Source organism: Zootoca vivipara, chromosome 11, assembly GCF_963506605.1.
Source record: "Zootoca vivipara chromosome 11, rZooViv1.1, whole genome shotgun sequence".
In the NCBI taxonomy this organism is placed as follows: Eukaryota; Metazoa; Chordata; class Lepidosauria; order Squamata; family Lacertidae; genus Zootoca; species Zootoca vivipara.
This window is the reverse complement of record NC_083286.1, coordinates 51,655,887-51,676,157: the sequence shown is the minus strand read 5'-3', so window position 1 is coordinate 51,676,157 and position 20,271 is coordinate 51,655,887. Positions and strand designations below refer to the sequence as shown.

General features: G+C 48.2%; 1 protein-coding gene across 2 annotated transcripts; it reads left to right on the top strand.

Annotated features, from left to right (window-relative positions):
- The first annotated feature begins 612 nt into the window (after positions 1–612).
- POLI (DNA polymerase iota) lies at positions 613–18,421 on the top strand. 2 transcript variants are annotated; one of them, XM_060280360.1, is made up of 11 exons: positions 613–792; positions 2,750–2,875; positions 3,515–3,679; positions 9,213–9,365; positions 9,447–9,683; positions 10,689–10,867; positions 11,705–11,796; positions 12,940–13,073; positions 15,523–15,725; positions 17,574–17,895; positions 18,151–18,421. In XM_060280360.1, exons 1-11 carry the CDS (start codon positions 693–695, stop codon positions 18,354–18,356), a joined length of 1,917 nt encoding a protein of 638 aa, XP_060136343.1. In that variant the 5' UTR covers positions 613–692; the 3' UTR covers positions 18,357–18,421. The 2 variants fall into 2 exon arrangements, with proteins under 2 accessions (XP_060136343.1, XP_034956649.2); XM_035100758.2 differs by having other exon boundaries at positions 17,574–18,421.
- Positions 18,422–20,271: the final 1,850 nt, after the last annotated feature.

The window sequence follows — 20,271 nt, the reverse complement described above, 5'->3', positions numbered from 1 at the left end:
GTGGTCAGGGATGATGGGAGTTGTAGTCCCAAAACAACTGGAGGGCCAAGTTTGGGGATGCCTGCTTTAAATGTTTTGTGTGGATCTGCCCTATAAAGCAACGAAACTTGATCCTGACTCAAGGCACTTTCGAAATGACACTTGCCCTAATAATCACCATAAATTAAAATTCCCACGCGGTGCTTACTTGCTCGGTATTGGATTTGAAATTGCTGTGCATATGAAGTTGTCTTGAAATATATTATTGTGTTTTCACGTGCGGACTTGCTTTGTGTGCTGATAGTTTGACTGTGAAATCGCTTCGGGATATTTTTTCTTTCTTTCCCTGGGAGGCAAGGGGTCCGTCCATGGGCAATCCATTGTTGCACGCACGCCTTACTCGGAAGTAAAAGCAGCGCCACTCCATCCAACGGGACTTCTCTCTTGGCGTGCAATGTTTTGGCCCTCCGCCTCCCATACAGGAAAGGGATACAGGGCAAAGGGAGGACCTTGAACTTTAACCAGATCCGGATTAAGCGATGCCGACCTCAGAGCCCTCTTTGCGCGGAGAGACCAGACGCCGGAACGAGGAAGGAAGGAAGGAGTCTCTTCGCGTAACTCCGCCTTCCCAGCTGGCCGGCCATGCGCAGCGCGCGAGCGCGGACGGAGGTGGTGACCGGTTGCCGCGGCCGCGCCGACGCTGCTCGCATCTAATGGAGGGGTCCGGAGACGACGAGGAACCGGATTGGCTTCTGCCGGAGCCCGGCGGCAGCCCTGGGAGAGGTTCTCTTGCTGCTGGAAGAAGAGTCCCATGTAAACAGGGAGAGAACAGTTGGGGGCGTGGGGTTCCTGCTTTGCGTCCACTGCGCCATCTACCGAGCTCGGTTCAAAGCAGCGTGGAAAGCGATTCAGAATTCGGACCCGCTCCTCTTTAGTCTGCCGGGGAGCTGGAAAGCTGGCGCCTCTCCCAAGGCTATTGCGAGCAGTTGTGGTCGCCTCGCTTTGTAGAACTGGGAGCGTTTCAGAAAAGGGCAAAGGAAAAATGATCCGAGGGGATGGAGGGGTCCTGCTGCCTGCTTCCCATAAGGCGCCTGGGACTAGATGGGCTTCTGGCCTGATCCTGCAGCTGCAGGGCTCTTCTGATGCCCTCTCAAAAATGCAGGGAGTTCATTGCAGAAAGAGAAAGGCACAGCTAGAGGGGAATAAAATGTGAGAGTGGGGCTGTCGCTGCTAACCTTGGAGGAAGCTGGCTGAGAACAGTAGGGGAGAATGGAATAAGGAATACTTTATGGTTTACTAACACCAGTGTAATTTTGCACACTTGCAAACTGCTGTGGACAGTCATGGGGGTGTATGCATGAGTGCAAGCTGCTGCTGTGTGCAAGAGATCTGTGGACTGGTGTGCTCATTCTTACTTTATTATTAACTGGATTTTATTACCTTCCCTCCAAGAGCAGCATTAGAAAAGAGGTGGAGGAGGAAATGTATTGGATCCCTTCTGGGAGCACACACAGAGAGAGGTGCCATTAGGCAGCGGCTCTCAAACTTTTTTCTTTTCTGGGCCACACTTTTAACAATAAGATATTGCTCATGCCATTTATTTATAAGAAATACATTGGAAAACAAAAGGTCCACAACTACCGGTAGGATTGCCCTTAGTATTGTTTAAATGTTTCTTTGACCTTGAATCTTCCCAGCACACTTGTCATCCTCTCCTGCCACACTCTTTGAGAACCACTGCTATAAGGGGGTGGGGAGCAGCAAGCTTCTGCCAAGTCTGGTTAGGGCAAAGGAAGGAACAGCCTTCTTCTCACAATATTGCCATTGATCGTTCCTTTGCTGGAAGGCATTTGCCCCATCAATGTGTCTTGGCTAGTGATGGAGGAGGATGTTACCTCCTCAGCATCCTTCCTCTCTCTCGAACTTTCGGCCCCACTTTTGGTGCCCCCCCCCATGCAAAGGTGGTGCTGTGCTCTTATGAGAATCAGTGCACAGGTTGTAGCATGTGCCCCCTTACAAAGATGGCAAGAGGATACAGAGGAGAGGATGGTGCTGTATCCTCTGTGAGATTCAAGGAGGAGACCCCTTGACCTCAGCCCAGTATTCCTGAAGGTGCATCTCCACCCCCATCATTCAGCCCAGACACTTGAGGTCCAGCGCCGAGGGCTTTCTGCCGGTTCCCTCCCTGCGAGAAGTTATGTTACAGGGAACCAGGCAAAGAGAGGGCCTTCTCAGTAGTGGCGCCCACCCTGTGGAATGCCCTCCCACCAGATGTCGAGGAAATAAACAACTATCTGACATTTAGAAGACATCTGAAGTCAGCCCTCTTTAGGGAAGTTTTTAATGTCTGGTGTTTTATCGTGTTTTTAATATCCTGTTGGAAGCTGGACGGAGTGTCTAGGGAGGTCCAGCCAGAAGGGTGGGGTATAAGTAATAATTTTTTATTTATTTATTTATTTATTGACAAGTTTGCTTGAATCTGAATGTCTGTGAATTCTTTGCATCACGGATTAACACTTTTCCTCCTTGCTGCTCTCTTAAAACAGCAGCTTGAGGCCCCAAAATTTAGCAGGAAGATGTTCTTGTCCCTATAGTAAGAGAAGCTTCCTTTCCAAATATCTGTTGTTTAGAAGGCTGTTAGAATTGTGGAAGCAGGGCCAGTAGAACACTGGTAACTGTAGTTACAGCTGGTAAAATGTTAACATGCTTTAGTACTTGGTGGCGAAAACATGAAAAATGAATTAATCTCTGTTTTGACCTTTCACTGCAGCTTGCCATGGCAAAGTGGTATCAGCAGGAAGCTCTCGGCACCGAATCATTGTGCACCTTGACCTGGATTGTTTTTATGCGCAGGTGGAAATGATCTGCAATCCTGAATTAAGAAGCAGACCTTTAGGTAATCTCTTAGTTGACTGCTCTTCTGTGTGCACATTGAAAATCAGGGTATGCCTGCATTTTTCATTTTCCCCAAGTAATTATTACCTGTAACTCTGCTCCGATGGAAAAATATGTCAAAGGTCTGTATTATTGTGCAGTTAAGCTTTCATTTGCCAAAAATGCAGTCCTTGACTACAATCTCAAAGTGAGTGCCTAAGGCTGCAATCCTGAACACACTTGCTAGGGAATAAGACTAGGGTTGCCAGACTCAATAGAGGACAGGACTTCTGTGCCTTTAATTGCCCTGCTCTCTTTTGAGTCTGGAAACCTTAAAGAGAAACCAGAAGACCCTTTGTTTAATTTCCAAGCAAAGGGTCTTCTGGTTTCTCTTTAAGGTTTCCAGACTCAAAAGAGAGCAGGGCAATTAAAGGCACAGAAGTCCTGTCCTCTATTGAGTCTGGCAACCCTAAATAAGACCCACTGAACACAGTGCAACATGCTTCTGCTTAACTATGCGTTGATTTGTGTTGGAAATTATTCTTGGCAATTTAAAAAAGGGGGGGGAGCAATACCGTGCGAGTTACTGAAATATACTTTGGCATGTTGAAAACTCCAAACGGATTGTTCATTTCAGCTGCTTCATTTCTACCTCTTCTAGGTGTGCAACAGAAATACCTGGTGGTCACCTGCAACTATGAAGCTAGGAATGCTGGAGTCAAGAAGTGCATGTCTGTGAAAGAAGCCAAAGAAAAGTGTCCAGAACTGGTGCTGGTTAATGGAGAGGATCTGACAAAATACCGGGAAATGTCTTATAAGTTTACAGGTATCATCACCTTGACAGTTTTTTTTAACAATGTGGAATTGGCAAACTTTGAGCTAATTTTCTAGGTTTGGATGTATATCCTTCTCTATCCCAGGGGTTCAGCTATGAGTACAGATCTCACCTCTATGCCCTGGGGAAGGGACTATATCCAATGAGGAGAGTATGTTTCCAAGCACAATTCAAAGTGTTGGTGCTGACTTCTTAAGCCCTAAAAACAGCCTCAGCCCAGTATATTACAAGAAAGAAGATTCCACCTAAACATTAGGAAGAACTTCCTGACAGTAAGAGCTGTTCGGCAGTGGAATTTGCTACCAAGGAGTGTGGTGGAGTCTCCTTCTTTGGAGGTCTTTAAGCAGAGGCTTGACAGGCATATGTCAAGAATGCTTTGATGGTTTTTCCTGCTTGGCAGGGGGTTGGACTTGATGGCCCTTGTGGTCTCTTCCAACTCTATGATTCTATCTGAAGGAGCATCTCCGCCTCCATCGTGGACTGAGGTCCAGCCCCAAGGGCCTTATAGCAGTTCCCTCCCTGTGAGGTTGCAGGGAACTTGGCAGAGGGCCTTCTTGGTGTTGGTGCCCGCCCTATGGAACACCCTCCCATCAGACGACAAGGAAATAAACAACTATTTGACTTTTAGAAGACATCTGAAGGTAGCCCTGTTTCGGGAAGTTTTTAATGTTTGATGTTTTATTGTGCTTTTATTCTGTTGGGAGCCACCCAGAGTGGCTGGGGAAACCCAGCAAGATGGGTGGGGTGTAAATAATAATAATAATAATGCACTCTACTTGCAGAAGGTCTCAGGCTCAGTATTTGGCCTCTCCAGTTAAAAAGATCCGATAGTAAGTGATGTAAAATGTTCTCTTCCTGAGTCCCTGAAGAGCCACTCCCAATCAGAGTAGAAAATACTGGGCCATAAGGGCAAATAATCTGAGCTGGCATAGGATAGCTTCATAGCTTCCTTTTAAAGGACCCCTGCAGACTAGGTTTCTATTGCAGGTGTATTTTGTAATATGTTCTGGACACAAGGTTGAGTTAGTGGTAGATTTACTCTGCTTTGCTAGTTGCTCTGAAATGTGTGTGTCGTCGTTCCCCCCCCCCACACACACACCGGATGCTGCCATGTTATTGCTGTCCATAGGGGCTAAAGCACAACAAAAGTGGGCAAGGGAAATAAACCGGAAGATTTGTGTGTAGTACATACCACGGCACCGGATGTTGCGTAGAAGCTTGCCATGTGTGGGCACCGGAAGTCGCTTCTACGCATGCCCGGCGGCCATCTTGGTGGTGGCTGCATGGTGACGGCCATCTTTGTGACGGCCGCCACCATGCGGCCACCACCAAGATGGCCACCGAGCATGCGTAGAAGTGACTTCCGGTGCCGCTCTGCCCGATTTCCAGTGCCCACACATGGGAAGAGTGGCACCCAAAATGAAGGCTTCCTGGCAGGTAGGAAATCCGGGGGATTTCCGGGATTTTTCTCCATTCGGGAGGACAGCGGGAAACGGATTAAAATCCGGGCGTTTCCCGCGAAAAACGGGATACTTGGCAGCTAAGGGGTAGTATGACAAATTGAGTGATTTCTCTAGGAAGTTAAGAAATGTGTACCAATTGGAAAGGAAGCAGTGTGACGGCCCCAAAACTTTTGCAGGTGCAAACAGTATTGAGAGCAAGGTGGTCAGGAGATGTGAAGCGCACTAGTCAAGAGAAGACAAGGAAATGACTTTGAAAGATGCACAGGCAAGGAAAAGATGAGGTGTGTAGGCTTCAGCTGTGGAAACAGCTTGTGTCTCACACCTCCAGAACTTCCCCTCTTGGTCCTCCTACTTTTGTTGCAGCTAATGTGTGGATATTGGCTGGGGGCTTCCGGACTTGAGGAATCTTCCCAAGGTACTGTTGTGGTGATGTCATAAAGTTGCCTTGTGATGTGTGCATCTCCCGGAAGCAGGCACATCCTTCATTGATAGCTTACTCCCTTAAAATATAAAGTTGGAGTAATAAAGGGCCTGGAACTTGACAAAGCTCTCTCTTTTCTTGCACTTAAAGTATTTCTTTCCGTCTCCTCATGGCTGAAGCAATCCCAGAGTGGGTTACATTGATATCAATGCACAGAGAAAACAGGTCGGGTGCAGCGAGGGAATAACCTGCAAAATCATTGCAGCGATCCTCTCCTCAAAGCCTGGGGAAATAAGTCGCAGCTCAAGCCTGCCCACGTCTACTCAGAAGTAATGCAGTGGGGCTTCCTCCCAGGCAAGTGGGGTTGGGATTAGGGCCTGAGCATTCAGCTGCCACCAAAAACTTGCTCATTTCAATCGGCCTTGCAAAGGAGATGTTTATTGCGTTGGCTTTGGACTTGAAAGCTGTGGGTGGAAGTGTCAACTCGTATCATCTCCCCCAGGTCTCCTTAAGCAAGATGCCTTGTCTCACTGTTGCTTCCAGTCTAAAATGCTCCATATACCGTATTGGACCGAATATAAGCAGGGCCAGCCCTACGGCCAGGCTGGGTGGTGCAGGGCACCACGGCGCCGGCCCACCCGCTGGCCGCCGGCCGGCCCGCCGTGCAGCTGCGCCCACGGCAACCGCGCTGTGCCTGCCCGCCCGCCCGCCCGCCATGCAGCAGCGCCTGTGGTAGCCGCGCTGCGCCTGCCCACCCGCCCACCGCGCTGGGAAACGGGGTGGGGGTGGGGCGCCGGAGGGATCTGTCGCACCAGGGCGCCAGGGGCGCTTAAGACAGCCCTGAATATAAGCCGCACCCACAAATAAGCCGCACCTTTAAAATTAAAAAGACAATACCTGAATATAAGCCGCTCCCTTAAAATTCCGCAGGCACTCACACCCCTTCCGTTTTGCTGTATGTCTGTTTCAGCAGCGATACCGTAAAAGCCAATTTTTGGAAGGTCGCGAATTCAAGTCGCACTTTTAACTTTTCATGGTCGGAATTTGAGTGGTGCAGCTTATATTCGAGCCAATGCAGTAACATGGTTGCTGCGAGAATGGGCAGAATGAAAAATAAATAGAATAATTATTTTATTAGAAAAATTATTTTGATCTGGATTGACCAGGTATGGTAGACATTATGGTGGGCTGGCCTTCTGGCTTTCCTTACATCAACAGAGCAATGCATTCCTGTGTTTATGTTTAGCTTCCAACCCAGGCTACTGACTGTGGGGACCCTGAGCTGAAAAGTGCATCCTTCAGGTCTGGACTTTGATCCATCTGCCTCTATTCTTGTTCAGCCAAAGAGAAGGTGATTAAGGGTTCCTCAAATGAGCAGTTCAGAAATATTAGACAACCTTGTCAAAAAGTGCCTGGCCTAGGCTATGGGCAGCAGTGTGATGAGCCTTCAATTTTTCTATTAAGGGGGTATTAATTTTCTTCTCCTCCCTGTAAGGTAAAGGTAAAGGACCCCTGGACGGTTAAGTCCAGCCAAGGGAGACTATGGTGTAGTGAGTAGGCACAGGTCACAGGTACGAGAAGTGGGCCTATGCTTTCCTGGTACCGTATATAACTGCAGGGAATGAGCTATTTTGCCTTTTTGGTACATGCCATTTTCCCTTTCTGAAAAATCCTATATTCTGTCTCCCTTTGCCCTACTAAGATACTGTCCCTATGACAGTCAGCATTGCCTATCCTATATAATAAAGTGCAAGTGTCTCTGCATCCAGTCCCTGTGTCCGCGCTACTGCGCATGTGCCCCAAGGACACAGGGATTGGACGCAGAGACACTTTGGAGAGGGGAGCTTGGCGCCCGCTCGGCCTGGCAGGGAGACGAGCCAGGCTAAGGCGGCGAGGCAGGCACGAGGATCGCCCTCCCCCAGCCGGCCGCTCCCCTTCAATCCCCTCACAGCCGGAGCGGCCGCCTCGAGCTCCATGCTCCTACCTCCTCTTCCTCCAGCAGCAGCAGGAGGAGGAGGAGCGCGACACCTCTGGCCGGGACAATAGCGGGACCCCCTCCTCCCACCTCCCGGCAGCTCCAGCCGCCCCTCGCGGATCCTTATGGGCGGAGGCTATGGCGACGCCCCGCTCCTTGCCACTGACCTCCCCGGCGGCCCCCTCAGCTTGACGCCTGCCGCCTCGGTCTGGGTCGCCTCAGCCAGTGTGTCCCCCGCTCGGCCCCACTCGCCATCCCTCCAGCCTCCTCAGGCGGAACTGGGATTGGCGCGCCCCTCTGGAACTAGGATTGGCGCGCCCCTCTTGGGTGCATATGGGGAGCGGGAAGCAGGGAAGCGGGAAGCAGATCCAATATTTCTGCGTGGATGAAGAGGGCTGGGAGTGGCACTTCACATCCTGGAGACGAAGGCAACCTACCCGGGCGTGCGAGAGAGGTGGTGGTAGCGGCAGCAGCGATGACGGGCGGTTAGCTGGGCCCTCGCTTGCCAACAGGCCCGCCCCTCGGGCCCAGCCACTGTGGAGCCTCCGTCCCTCAGGCGTCGTCCGCAGCCCCTGCGAGGTAACAACAAACCGCCCCCTTTGGCCGGTTCCCCTCCGGCTGCGGAGCAACGAAGTTACCCCCCCTTGCAACCCTGAACCTCCGGCGGCAGCGGCGGCCCACCTGACCTCCTTCCCTCCACCCCACGTGCTGCTCTCGGGTCCCAGCCTCTCTGCTTTGCACACTAAAATTAAATAAAATATGTTCTAGCGCCTGTTTATTGTAACGGGCTAAATGACACTAGTGTTTACATAAAGCCACCTGGCTATAGAATGTTCGGGACATTTAGTCATAGGAATAGGCCAAGCTGAAATTGCCTTGGACGCCTGCCCTTCAGGAGATGCTGGATCCAGGACAGAGGTAACTTAGTGGGTCACAGTAACCCCAGATGTTCCCAAATAAGGTTGGGATGAGCTCTTCCAATATGGGGTAATCCCGGATGTCCCAAATATGGTGGGGGATGAAATAAGCAGGAGGATATGAAATTCATAAATGGTAAACGGAATGGGCCTTACCTTCACCAATTGGTAGTTCTTTGTTCTAAATGAGCCAGTCTGATTGATTGTTCTGTAATGTATGGCTACCCAAAGGTATAAATGTTTGAGACACCTATTGTTCTGGGCTCGGCTTTAGGAAGTATCCTCTGAGCCATTGCTTGCTGTCAGCAAACAATAAAATGTACTTTCCTTTTCTCTATTGCTGTGTGGCGAAGTTTCTTCAGTCTGCGTGGCGACCCTACAATGGGGTTGCGGCACTCATCTCACTTTCAGGCCAAGGTGTTTGTCCACAGACAGTTTTCCAGGTCATGTAGCCAGCATGACTAAACCGCTACTGGCACACGGAGGACCGTGATGAGTGCCAGAGTGCACGGAAACGCCGTTTACCTTCCCGCCACAGTGGTACCTATTTATCTACTTGCACTGGCATGCTGTCGAACTGCTAGGTTGGCAGGAGCTGGGACAGAGCAACAGGAGCCCACCCCGTCGCGGGAATTCAAACCACCGATCTCCCAATCAGCAAGCTCAAGAGGCTCAGTGGTTTAGCCACCCGCGTCTCCCTGTAAACCCTCCGCTAGCTCAATTAAACACTTTGTTGTTTTGTTTACAGCACTGTTGGAAGAATTTACTCCCCTGGTGGAAAGGCTTGGATTGGATGAAAATTTTGTAGACATCACTGAGATGGTTGAAATAAGGCTGGAACAGTGGGGAAAAGATGCCTTTTCTAAAATCTCTCTCTCAGGCCATGTATATAACAATCAGGGTAAGTACCTTGCCCTTCCTAAGCGAGGTCGCTTGGCCTGTTAGATGCACCTCTTCGAAACTCTTTCTGTTTGCTTCTCAGCTGTCGATTTACATGATCCAGTGCACATACGATTGGCTGTGGGGTCTCAGGTGGCAGCGGATTTGAGAGCAGCCATGCACAGCAGGCTGGGCCTCACAGGCTGTGCAGGAGTGGCAACTAACAAATTACTCTCCAAGTTGGTGTCCGGGACCTTTAAACCAAACCAGCAAACTGTTCTGTTGCCGGAGGGTCGGCAGGACCTCATGAACAGCCTTGACAACGTTATGAAAGTGCCTGGTAAGATGGGGAGGGGGAGATTCCTCTGTTTGAGTTAGATGTGCACTCATCTGTATAGGGTAGGTTTAAGAGGAGGGGGTTGGGGGGGAAAGGTTTCTTCTTTTGAGTGGCGGGAAAAGAGAAATGTTAACTTTGTTTATTCTGTACACACATTGTGTGCTTTTTGTGTCTAATTTTTATTAAATTTTCTCTTTTACAATTTAAAATATTCATTTAAACAACCTCAAAATGTCAATGTCTCTTTCCATGGTTCATTTTTCATATCATAAATTTTGCATATTTGCATATTTTACCTAAATGAAACCATTCAGTATTCCATTATTACATCCATCAAAACTTATTCACACTGTTGAATTTATCATAATGCTGTCGACGTTTTCAAGTATACACAATTTCCCCCCATATATTCAATAAACATTTTCCAATCTTCTTTAAACATATGATGTTCTTATTCTCTTATTCTATATGTTAAATCCGCAAGCTGCGCGTATTCCATCAGTTTAAGTTGCCATTCTTCTTTAGTTGGGACCTCGCTTGCTTTCCATTCTGGGGCTAACAAAATAGGGCTGCAGTAGTGGCGTACATAAACATACATACCTTCAGACACCTGGGAATTTCAGTCTGATTATCCCCAAACAAAAAGGACTCTGGTTTTTGGGGGAAAAGTACTCAAAAAACTTTTACAAGTCATATTCATTCTCAATATTCTTTTACAGGTCCTATTCTGTACACACATTGTACATTTTTTAGTGGCTGAATACCTATCAATCTGGAAGCAAAAAAGGCCATTCAGAAATAAGGGGCCAGTTTTTACATACTAAGGGGACTTCCTGGGTTTGCTTTCAAGTAAATAAATATGCTTGTGGGCATGCCTGAAGCCTCCTGCTGTCTTTGAATTGAGGACTTCATAGTTCAAGGCCATTCCATTTCATGCTAGTCCGCTGAGAGATTTGCAGTCCCCTGTTTGCTCCAGCGCTTGTAGGGTGAACTATTTCTCTTCTGCAGGTATCGGTTATAAAACAGCAAAGCGCCTTGCGACGCTGGGACTCACCACGGTGCGTGACCTCCAGACGTGCCCGGCTGCGATCCTAGAGAGAGAGATGGGATCTTCGGTTGCCCAACATATTCAGAAGCTCAGCTGGGGAGAAGACGATTCCCCAGTCAGCCCATCGGGGCTCCCTCAGGTATATAGGAAAACACAGGTGCTCAAGATCTTCTCTGCCTCCGTTCTCAACATTCTGCCATGCCCTAGTCACTGGGGGTGGAGAACACTTTCTCAGCCCAGGGGCCACATTCCCTCATGGCAGACAAAGGCCAGAGGCAAAGATGGGCAGAGCAATGGATGCAAATATTGTTACTGTGTCATAGGTTCTATTCCAGCTACACACACACCAGCAGTTTCAATGCAGACCTACCTCTCCCCAAGAGGCATTATCACAGGCCAGATAATTTCCACCCAGGCAAAAGCTTTAAAATGGACATCGAGTAGGGTTGCGGCCTGAGAAGAGTCCTGAGGGCCAGACAGAGATATCTGGAGAGTGTGACGCTCCCCACCTCGCTGCCTGAGTTTTCTTCTTGTTGGGATCTGTCTGTCTCGTGAGACAATGGAGTGTGCCATCGGGGGTCAAGTCAAACCATTGCATTAGCAGCAACAAAATGACCTCCTCGGGGCACAAGCCTGGGCAGTGTGTCTGGAAGTCCTGGGCTGCCCAGACGACAGGACCACCCTCTCGGCCTCATTGGCAGCCAAAGGAAAGCAGAGCAATACGTTTGGTATGAGCTTGGCTGTGATTCATCAGAAATTCGACTTAATCGGTTCCCCCAAACACAGTATTTCAAAGGTGATTTCACAGCATGCAAAATCTTAAAGAACAAAGTTAGTTGGGTGAAAAATCAGCCCGTGCAGAATGTGCAAATCCACGGTTTCGGTTTCCTCCAGTTAAGACCTTCATATTTTTTCCGCCCCATTTGTTGTTGCTGTGGTATTGACAATTATAGTATTTATTTTTAATGTTCTGCAGTCTCTCAGTGATGAAGACTCCTTTAAAAAGTGCTCTTCCGAAGCCGAAGTGACGACGAAAATTGAAGAGCTGCTTGATAGTCTTCTGGACAGGTGACCTAACTATGGAGTATCTTATCAGAAGAGATGCACCTGGGCATAAGCTGAAATATCTCATATAAAATATATATTTTTGACTTGGCTATAATCATGTATGTATTTAAAACGTGTGTGTCATTTGTCCTACCAGCGGTTGTTGCATTCAAATAAAAGCAGGGCTGGGGAACTGTGAGCGCAGGGTCTAAATACCACCCCTCCAAGCCTCTCTGTCTGGGCCTCTTACCCTGGCCATGCTTCCTGTCCCCAGGTCTTGCCTCTCAACAGCCTCCTCGAATGCTCTTGCCTGGCTGGGAACATCTCCCTGTGCTGTGATCATGCCTTTTCCCTGCCAGGATGGAAGATGGGAGATTGGTGTGTGTGTGTGTGCAGAAGCTATTGGCTTTTGTGTGGTCAAAGCAAGAGTCAGTTCTGTTGCTCCGCCCACCACTGGCAATTGACACTTGCCCCCACCCAGGAGGGAGTGGGCTACTTCCATTCACAGGGGGAACTGGAGGCCAGTGGAGGCTTCTACTGGAGTCAGAGGTGATGTGGCATTCTCACCAAGGTCCCTTGAGCAGCCTTCTGCATGTGACCTCTCATGCTGTCCTCCAGAACAGGTTTCTAGGGGCAAAGGAGCTACAGGAGGAAAGGGAGATTGGCAAAAGTCATTCCCCGCCCCCTCTTTCTGCCAGCAGGAGCCACTCACAAGATGCTCCTGCCAGTAGAACCCAAATTTGAATCTTAAGCCAATGTACTTTGTTTAGTGGTGTTGATAAAGTGTTGCTCTCTCCTTTGGCTGAAAAATCTTCTCCACCCCTGACACACACACACACACACACACACACACACAGAGAGAGAGAGAGAGAGAGAGAGAGAGAGAGAGAGAGAGAGAGAGAGAGAGAGAGAGAGAGAGAGAGAGAGAGCGCCAGGCAGTTTGTGGCCCCCAGAAAATTACCTTCCAAGACAAAGTGGCCCTTGATGGGGTGGGGATGTCACCCACCGATCCACATGGCTGAAGCGCTTGGAATATTCCTGCAGTGCTGTAAAAATGCTTGATAGGGTTTGGTTTTCTTGAGACAGGCGAAACTGAAACATTTGGGAAATGGTGGGCATGTCAACCTCTGTGCTTCTCCGTGTTTGTTTGTTTGTTTTGGTCAGGTTATACAAGGATGGAAGAAAGCCACATACCATAAGATTATCAATCCGGAAGTTTTCCCCTACCAATAAATGGTTTAATCGGGAGAGCCGCCAGTGCCCCATTCCATCGCATGTGGTCCAGAGAATTGGAACAGGTAACTTGCCTTTGTGGGGGGGGACTTCCCCTTCAAGATGCGTCTTGTGCCACCATTGCATGCTTTTCAACTATGGAGCTTCGGTCGAGTTGGGCACCTTCTCACCTTGCTGGGTTGCTTTTCTGTTCTGCCTGGTTTTTGTTTTGTTACCAGTTGGTTTTGTGGCTTTATTTTCTGATGTTTATTATGATTTTGCGCTTGCTGCAGTTGCGAGATTTTTGTATCCTGACCTGGGACCATTCTGTTAAGGCTTTAAGTGCAAATAACCAATAAGAAGAATTGTTTCCAACGAAATTGTACTTTGAGTAGGCTCATTAAAATTAATGGAGCTAGGTTAGTTGGGCCCATTAATTTATATGGGTCTTCTGTGAGTAGCGCTAACGCTGGGTACATTTCTAAACAACTGAGGTGCAGAGGCTCATCACACTAGCCATAGTGATTCCTCCAAGGAGAGCAGAAAACTGCCTGCAGCTTGATCCGTTACATAATGCCTCCCTACACACACACACACACACACACACACAGGCATCAGCACATAGCACAATACCCTGTTTACCAGTTTTAGCTGACAGTGAGCTGGAACAGGAGCTGGAAAAAGCAAGGTTCACATGTTGGCCTTGCGCTGGGGAGAGCAGTGTACATGGCCCAGGTCAGCATTCATTTTGCATTTCATTCTAATCAAGCGCTATTGTGCAATGAAGTGTGGTCATTTAAACCACTTGGGTGAAGGAGGAACCCCAACTAAGAAGAAAAGCATCCAGCCTCCCTACAGCAAAGAGCAGCAATTACCTAGGCATGACAGACAATGTGTTAGGATTGCAGTAATGTTTCTTTGGGAGCAAGTTCAGTATCTTCTCGGGGGGGCACAGCTTCTTCATCCCAGGCCTACAGGTAGCAACCATTTTTTATCCACCTTGTCTCTTTGTTCCTAGCACCCCTCCCTCCCTCCCTCCCTCCCTCCCTCCCTCCCTCCCTCCCTCATAGCATACAGCCTCTCCTGGCTGTAAGGACTGGGAAGTATCTTCAGAGTCCCCTCTTACGAGCCCTTCCTTGCCTCAGTGCCCTGTCTCTTCTCCTTAAGCCTCCCTTCCTTGCTCCTCTGTCTCAGCTCTTTGCTGAAAGCATCGCTCTGCCTGTCCCCAAAAGAGATCAAGCCTTTAAAGTGCCTGACGTCACTGCTTGCAAAGGCCCATGGTCTTTGCAAGCCTGCTGTGCAGTTATTTTGGGGAAAGCCTGATGCTTCCTGCTCCAAGGTGCCCTCCTCAATTTACTACGGGGGCAGGGGTAAGGCAGAGATAGATTGGGGTTCTCCCAGTTGCCACTGAGTAGACTCTCTTCTGGTGACTAGGAGTGTCCACAACAACCTCTGCCAAACCCTTTCCCTACTGAACACCCACCCACCTATCAGTTGCCTTGCATCCGGGCTCCCTATATATTGTTTTCAATTTTTTGCTTCTCTGCATCCTGGGCTTAAGACCATAGCTGCCAAGTCTCCCGTATTCCCTGGGGAACCCCCGTTTTCCAGCCGTTTCCCGCTGGCAGCCCGGATTTTTTTAAAAAACCGTAAATCCCCCAGATTCTTACCAGCCCGGGGAGGCTCCTTCTGCACATGTCCGGAGTCTCTGGACATGCGCAGAAGCAATTTATGGCGCTGCGGCCATTTTGGAAATGGGCAGAGCATGCATAGAAGCAACTTCCGGTGTCGCTCTGCCCAGTTCCAAAATGGCCACAGCGCGACTTCCGGTCCCGTGCAGCTGCCGATCCCAGATTTTTCAATCTGGAAGTTGGCATCTATGCTTCAGACCACCCCTGTATCCCATCCAATCAAATAACTTTCCCTTCCCTCATAGAAACATGGAACTGTGCTTTGGGTGCCAGCGTGCCAGCTCTGGCAACCAGTATTGGAGGCATTATTTTTACAAGTACCATACAGTGGTGCCTCGCTTAACGAATGCCCTGCTTAACGAAATTTCCGCTTAACGAAAGGATTTTTCGAGCGGAGGTTGCCTCGCTAGACAAATTTGTTTTATGAAAAATTCGTCTAGTGAATCGCGGTTTCCCATAGGAATGCATTGAAATTCAATTAATGCGTTCCTATGGGCAAAAAAAATTCAATGCTTTCCTATGGGATTCGCTAGACGAATTTTTCGTTATAAGAAAAGACCCGTGGAACGAATTAAATTCGTCTAGCGAGGCACCACTGTACTGCATAAATCGGCAACAGCCAATCTGGTGTCCTCCAGATGTTGTTGGAGGACGGTCCCTGACCATTGGCTATGCTGGCAGGGGGTGATGGGAGTTGGGAGTCCCAACATCCAAAGGGTACCATGCCCTCTCCCCCGGTATAGATGATCTTTACTGGAATTCTGCTGCAGATCTTGTTCGGCACTGTAAAACATGTGTGTAACTTCAGGGTGGGTTTCTCCTGTTTTTAAATGTTCACATCCAGGCGACTCCAAAGTCAAGACCCACCTGGTTGCTCTCCTGATGAAACTGTTTCATAAGATGATAAATGTGCAAGTTCCCTTTCATCTGACGCTTCTGAACGTCTGCTTCTCCAGCCTCAAGGCCCCTCCTGCTTCCGCCAAGCGGTCTATTGGGTTTTATTTAACTCGTTCACCACCCTCTTCCAGCTGCAGCAAAGTCATTCATGTAAGTTCAGAACTTTATTATTTTTTGTAAAAAGAGAGAGAGAGATGTTGCCTGCCATATCCCAAAGTGATGTTGTGGTTTACAAACTCCATACAGCAGAAAAAAAGTAATATTACTTAAATTCACTGAATAAGACTTTTTGCAATGAAAATTGAAATTTTGAGGGGCTGTTATTTCTCCCTCATTAGTAATAAAAAATACTAGAGAAAGCTTGAGGCTGAGCCCCTCACCTATACTTTGTAGACAAGACTCTTATCAAGTACACCAGCTCAGCCTGTTGGTATTGGAGATGTCGCCACCACAAATACAACATAGGTCAGCGGTGGCCAACCTGGTGCCCACTGGATTACAACTTCACCATCTCCTGACCACTGGCCATGCTGGCTGGGACTGGTGGTAGTTGAATCCAACAGCATACAGAGGGCACCAAGTTGGCTAATCCTGGTATAGATGGTCCCTATCAGAATTCTGGCACAGATCTCAACTGTAGGTTTTTATATATATATATATATATATATATATATATATATATATGAGTAACGTATGTGTAGAGCAGGCAGGCTAGTAAAATTATTTCTGGACTTACTCGCAAGAGTACGGTTCAAAGAGCAATTAGAAGAGATTGACAGTCAACTGAATGATGCTTGCTGGGTATCTTAATCTACCTTTGCCAAGCTGATGCTGTCTGCAGATGTTTTGGACTATGACTCCCATCAGCTCTAGCCAGTGTTGGATGCAGAGGAATGGTGAAGGACGCAGAGGAATGGTGAAGGAACTGGCTGGGGAGCCAGCAACAGAGCTCAGTGAGTTGGGACAGTCTGTGGCAGAGAGAAGTCGAGAATCAGAGGCAGAAGCTGAAGCAGGAGAGTGGAAGGAGGGAGGTCAAGAGGCAGAGATGTGCCAGGCTGGTGAAGTTACAGGTGTCTCCCCCCCACCCTGCTGTGACAAGCTCCCCTCCCCCGTCAGGCTTTGGGGACTTTGCTTCCCCTGCTTAGGCCGTAGATAAGCAGGACAAAGCGAAAAGGGTCTCTTACCATTTAAATAGTTTTTAATGATCACAGCAAAAGAACAAAGCATTGATTCTTGGAATGAAAGTGCTCCCAATTAAGGTTTCCACCCACTTCCCCTCTAGTCACTTCCGCGCCTTGCAACCTGATCTCACAGCCACCGTGCTTTTTGTGTAGCCACCTTATCTGCTCTACTTGGCCTTGGGCTGATAGGCTAGGCACTTTCCAGCGAGAGAGAGAGTCTATTAGCTCTCTCTCTCTTCCAGTTCTTCTTCTCCTAGCTGTCCCCCACTCAGTTCTGCCCAGCTGTTGTCTTCCAAACTATGTCCCTCTGCAAAACACTGTTCCAAATCTATACTGCTCCACTGCTCCTGGGCAGTTTCAGGATCCTGGTCAGGAGCAGGGGGAGGAGGAGGAGGCTCCCACCATTTCTCATCAGAGCTGTACTCCTCAGTACTCTAACACTGACTTGCAGAACCAGGAGAGGTATGAAACAGAAGGAGCAAATACAGACCGCATGCAGGCGCAGTCTCCAACTGCTTGCACGAAACCCTGGAGAGGGGGAGGGGGGAGCTTTAGTCATGGCAACTTATTTCATGGAGTAGGCCCTACTACAGGGCATGAGCTACTGTGCTCATTAGGCATGAAACCCAGCCAAGTCTCTTGCATATCGTGCTTCGCTAATAAAGTTAGCCCCAGCTTTAAACTGTGTTATTTACTGACTAACTCTGCAACAGCCAGGCTGGGGCTGGTGGAAGCTGTAGTCCAAAACATCTGCTCAGAGCACCAGGTTGGCAAATAATGTTCTTGCACAAAAAAAAAGGTGTCATTTGTGTTGCAGGAAACAGAAGGGATGGGTGCAAAACGAATAACTTTAGGAGATAAGCTGGACCGCTGTGAAGCTTCATCAGAGGTGAGGGATGCTATAAAAGGTCGACTGGAGTCCCCAGACCTCCAGAAAGATACTGGCCCTCTTGAGTTCCCGCTTCATTTGCTTCCTGATGGCATTGACTGCAATGTGTTTAACCAACTTCCAGCAGACATTAAGGAAGAGATTATTTCTAGCCAAATGAGAGGAGGAGATTCTGCAGCATCTCTACAGGAACAAACATTATTGGTCTCGAGAGAAGGAATGCCGGTTAAGGCACAAGACCAAACGAGCCATGCGTCCTTGATTTCTGGAAGCATCCAACAGGACGTTAGCTCTTTGGCATGTGGGGGCATGGCTGTAAACACTTGTACTCCCAGCCGCTCTCTAGAGACTGGTGAAAATGCATCAATTGCTGACGCTACTATGGGTGTTAAAAGCTCGCCCCCAGTTCCACCTCAGCCTTCATTTCTGCAGCTTTGTATTCCAGAGGGGCAGAAACACCCAGACAAAGAAGCCAACAACGAAGGTTGGAAAAACGGTTCAAAACTTGTCCTCCCTCCCAGTATTGATCCCCAAACCTTTTCCGAGTTGCCTACGGAGATGCAGAAGGAACTGTTGGTGGAGTGGAAGAGCCAGGAGCCTGCCTCCAAGCTGCGGGCTGGCAAAACTCAAAACAGGCTCAAAAGGGAAAAGAAAGGGCTTCCTTCAGCCCCCCACTCAAACAGTTTATTAAGATATTTTAAACCCAAATGATCACCAAATGCACAGGGTTATCAATGCAGTGTTGAAACTAAATAAAACCACATGGCTGAATTCTAGGATGGTGCCATTTCTGACAGCAACTGGAGAAGAGGGCTTGTTTTGTTTTTGTTTTGTTTTGTTTTGTTTTAGTGCACCCTCAAGTTATATTTCTCCCCAATGTGCTACTTTGCTACATGAGAAGGGTTTGCTTCTTTAATATGTTGGGAGTGCTCAGAAAATGCAGCTACCCACATGCTATCTGCTATAATTGGGAAAGAACCTGACCGTGTGAATTTGATGATTTGTGCAGGTGAGCTCTAATCCAAAATCCCTTTTCTCTGAAATGTAAATTTCTTAAAACTGGAGAAAGGGGTACAAGAAAGGGAAGTGGGGGGTTGGATTAAAGGAACACCCCCAGGAAATATTGCTCCCCCTACTCTCGCTGTCAAGCACATTGTGGTGATGAGGTTTCTGAACTCTGGAAAGACAGGTGAGAATATGGGATGGGCGAGGAATAGCAGAAAACAGGAGAGACAGACATGAGCAGATGGAACTTGGTGGACCCAATAGCAGGGGGTTTCAGAAAATGGGGTTTTCCATTTCCATCCTCAAACTGGGAGTAGTTAACACAAACACCACCAGAATTCTTCATTCATAAACACAATAAAGTGTGTTATTACCCATAGAATAAGAGTGTGAATTCTTATGACAAATAAACAACTTCTTCCCACTTATGTGTAGAGCAGGTCTAAATACTGTCACCTTCCCATCCTGGAACTGTGCTTGTGTTCCTTAAAGAATTTTGAAGCTGGGAGAAATTTTACAGGTGCACGTGTTCCTATTTAAACATTTATGCTGTAAAGGCACCCCGTGCATGTGTATTTAGGAGCAAGCGCCATGGTTTTCAAGGGGGCTTACTCTCGGGTAAACTATGTGTGGCACAGCTGACTTTGTCAATGCAGCCTTCATGCCAAACAGTCACACGGACCCAAGTAACTCATGCCCATAGTGGTTGTGGTCAATCTATATTGTGTGTGTGTGTGTGTTTGTGTGTACCCCTAGCATTGAGATCAGGATATACCGGTAATCTGGGGCTGCTGAGTCTCGCAAGTGAAATGAGCATAACTGCACTCCTTACATCTCTCTCCTAACAAATGTCACCAAACAGGCCTGAAGCCAGACTGAAATGGATCCACATTTCCAGTCTCCTTGAAGCATGCCTGAAGTGGGACAACCACCATATTCTTGAGCACATTGCCCCAAAGGGACATTTGCCATTGGGCAACAGTTGTCTAACATTTCTGGGTCCAGAGAGGTCCTCTAAGGAAGAGATGCACCATAACCACCACCTCCTTGAAGACAGAGGGTACCTCCCCCTTCTCCAATGAAGCCTTGGCCACTCTCTGGACCCACCCAGTCAGCACCCTACAGCTAGACATAAGAAGCCAAGATAGGCATTAGTCAGGGGGTCAGCTGTACTTATCCAAGAAAATTGTCCTCATCCTTAGGCCACAATAAGATAAAGTGGTCCAGGAGGAGCAGATACTGCAGTGGATGCCTCCAGGGGGGACTTGCTCCAACTGTGGCATCCCACTCTGCCTAGATCTGAGTGATTTTTGTCCCTAAAGTGCCTTGCATGGTAGTTACAGCTGACCTCTGAAGGAGTCACAGCCAAGATCTCTTGGCCAGGTGACAAAAGCCCATTCACCAATCCAACAACATTTGGAAGACCTCACGCTCCTCACCCCTGCCATAACATGAAGATTCACTTTAGGGGGTTAAAGGTAGCCACAGATGAAACTCGGAAAATTAGAATACAGTGGTACCTCTACTTACGAATTTAATGCGTTCCGAATGCACATTCGTAAGTAGAAAAAAAATGCAAGTCGAATCCCATAGGAATGCATTGGGAGAAAAAAATCGTAAG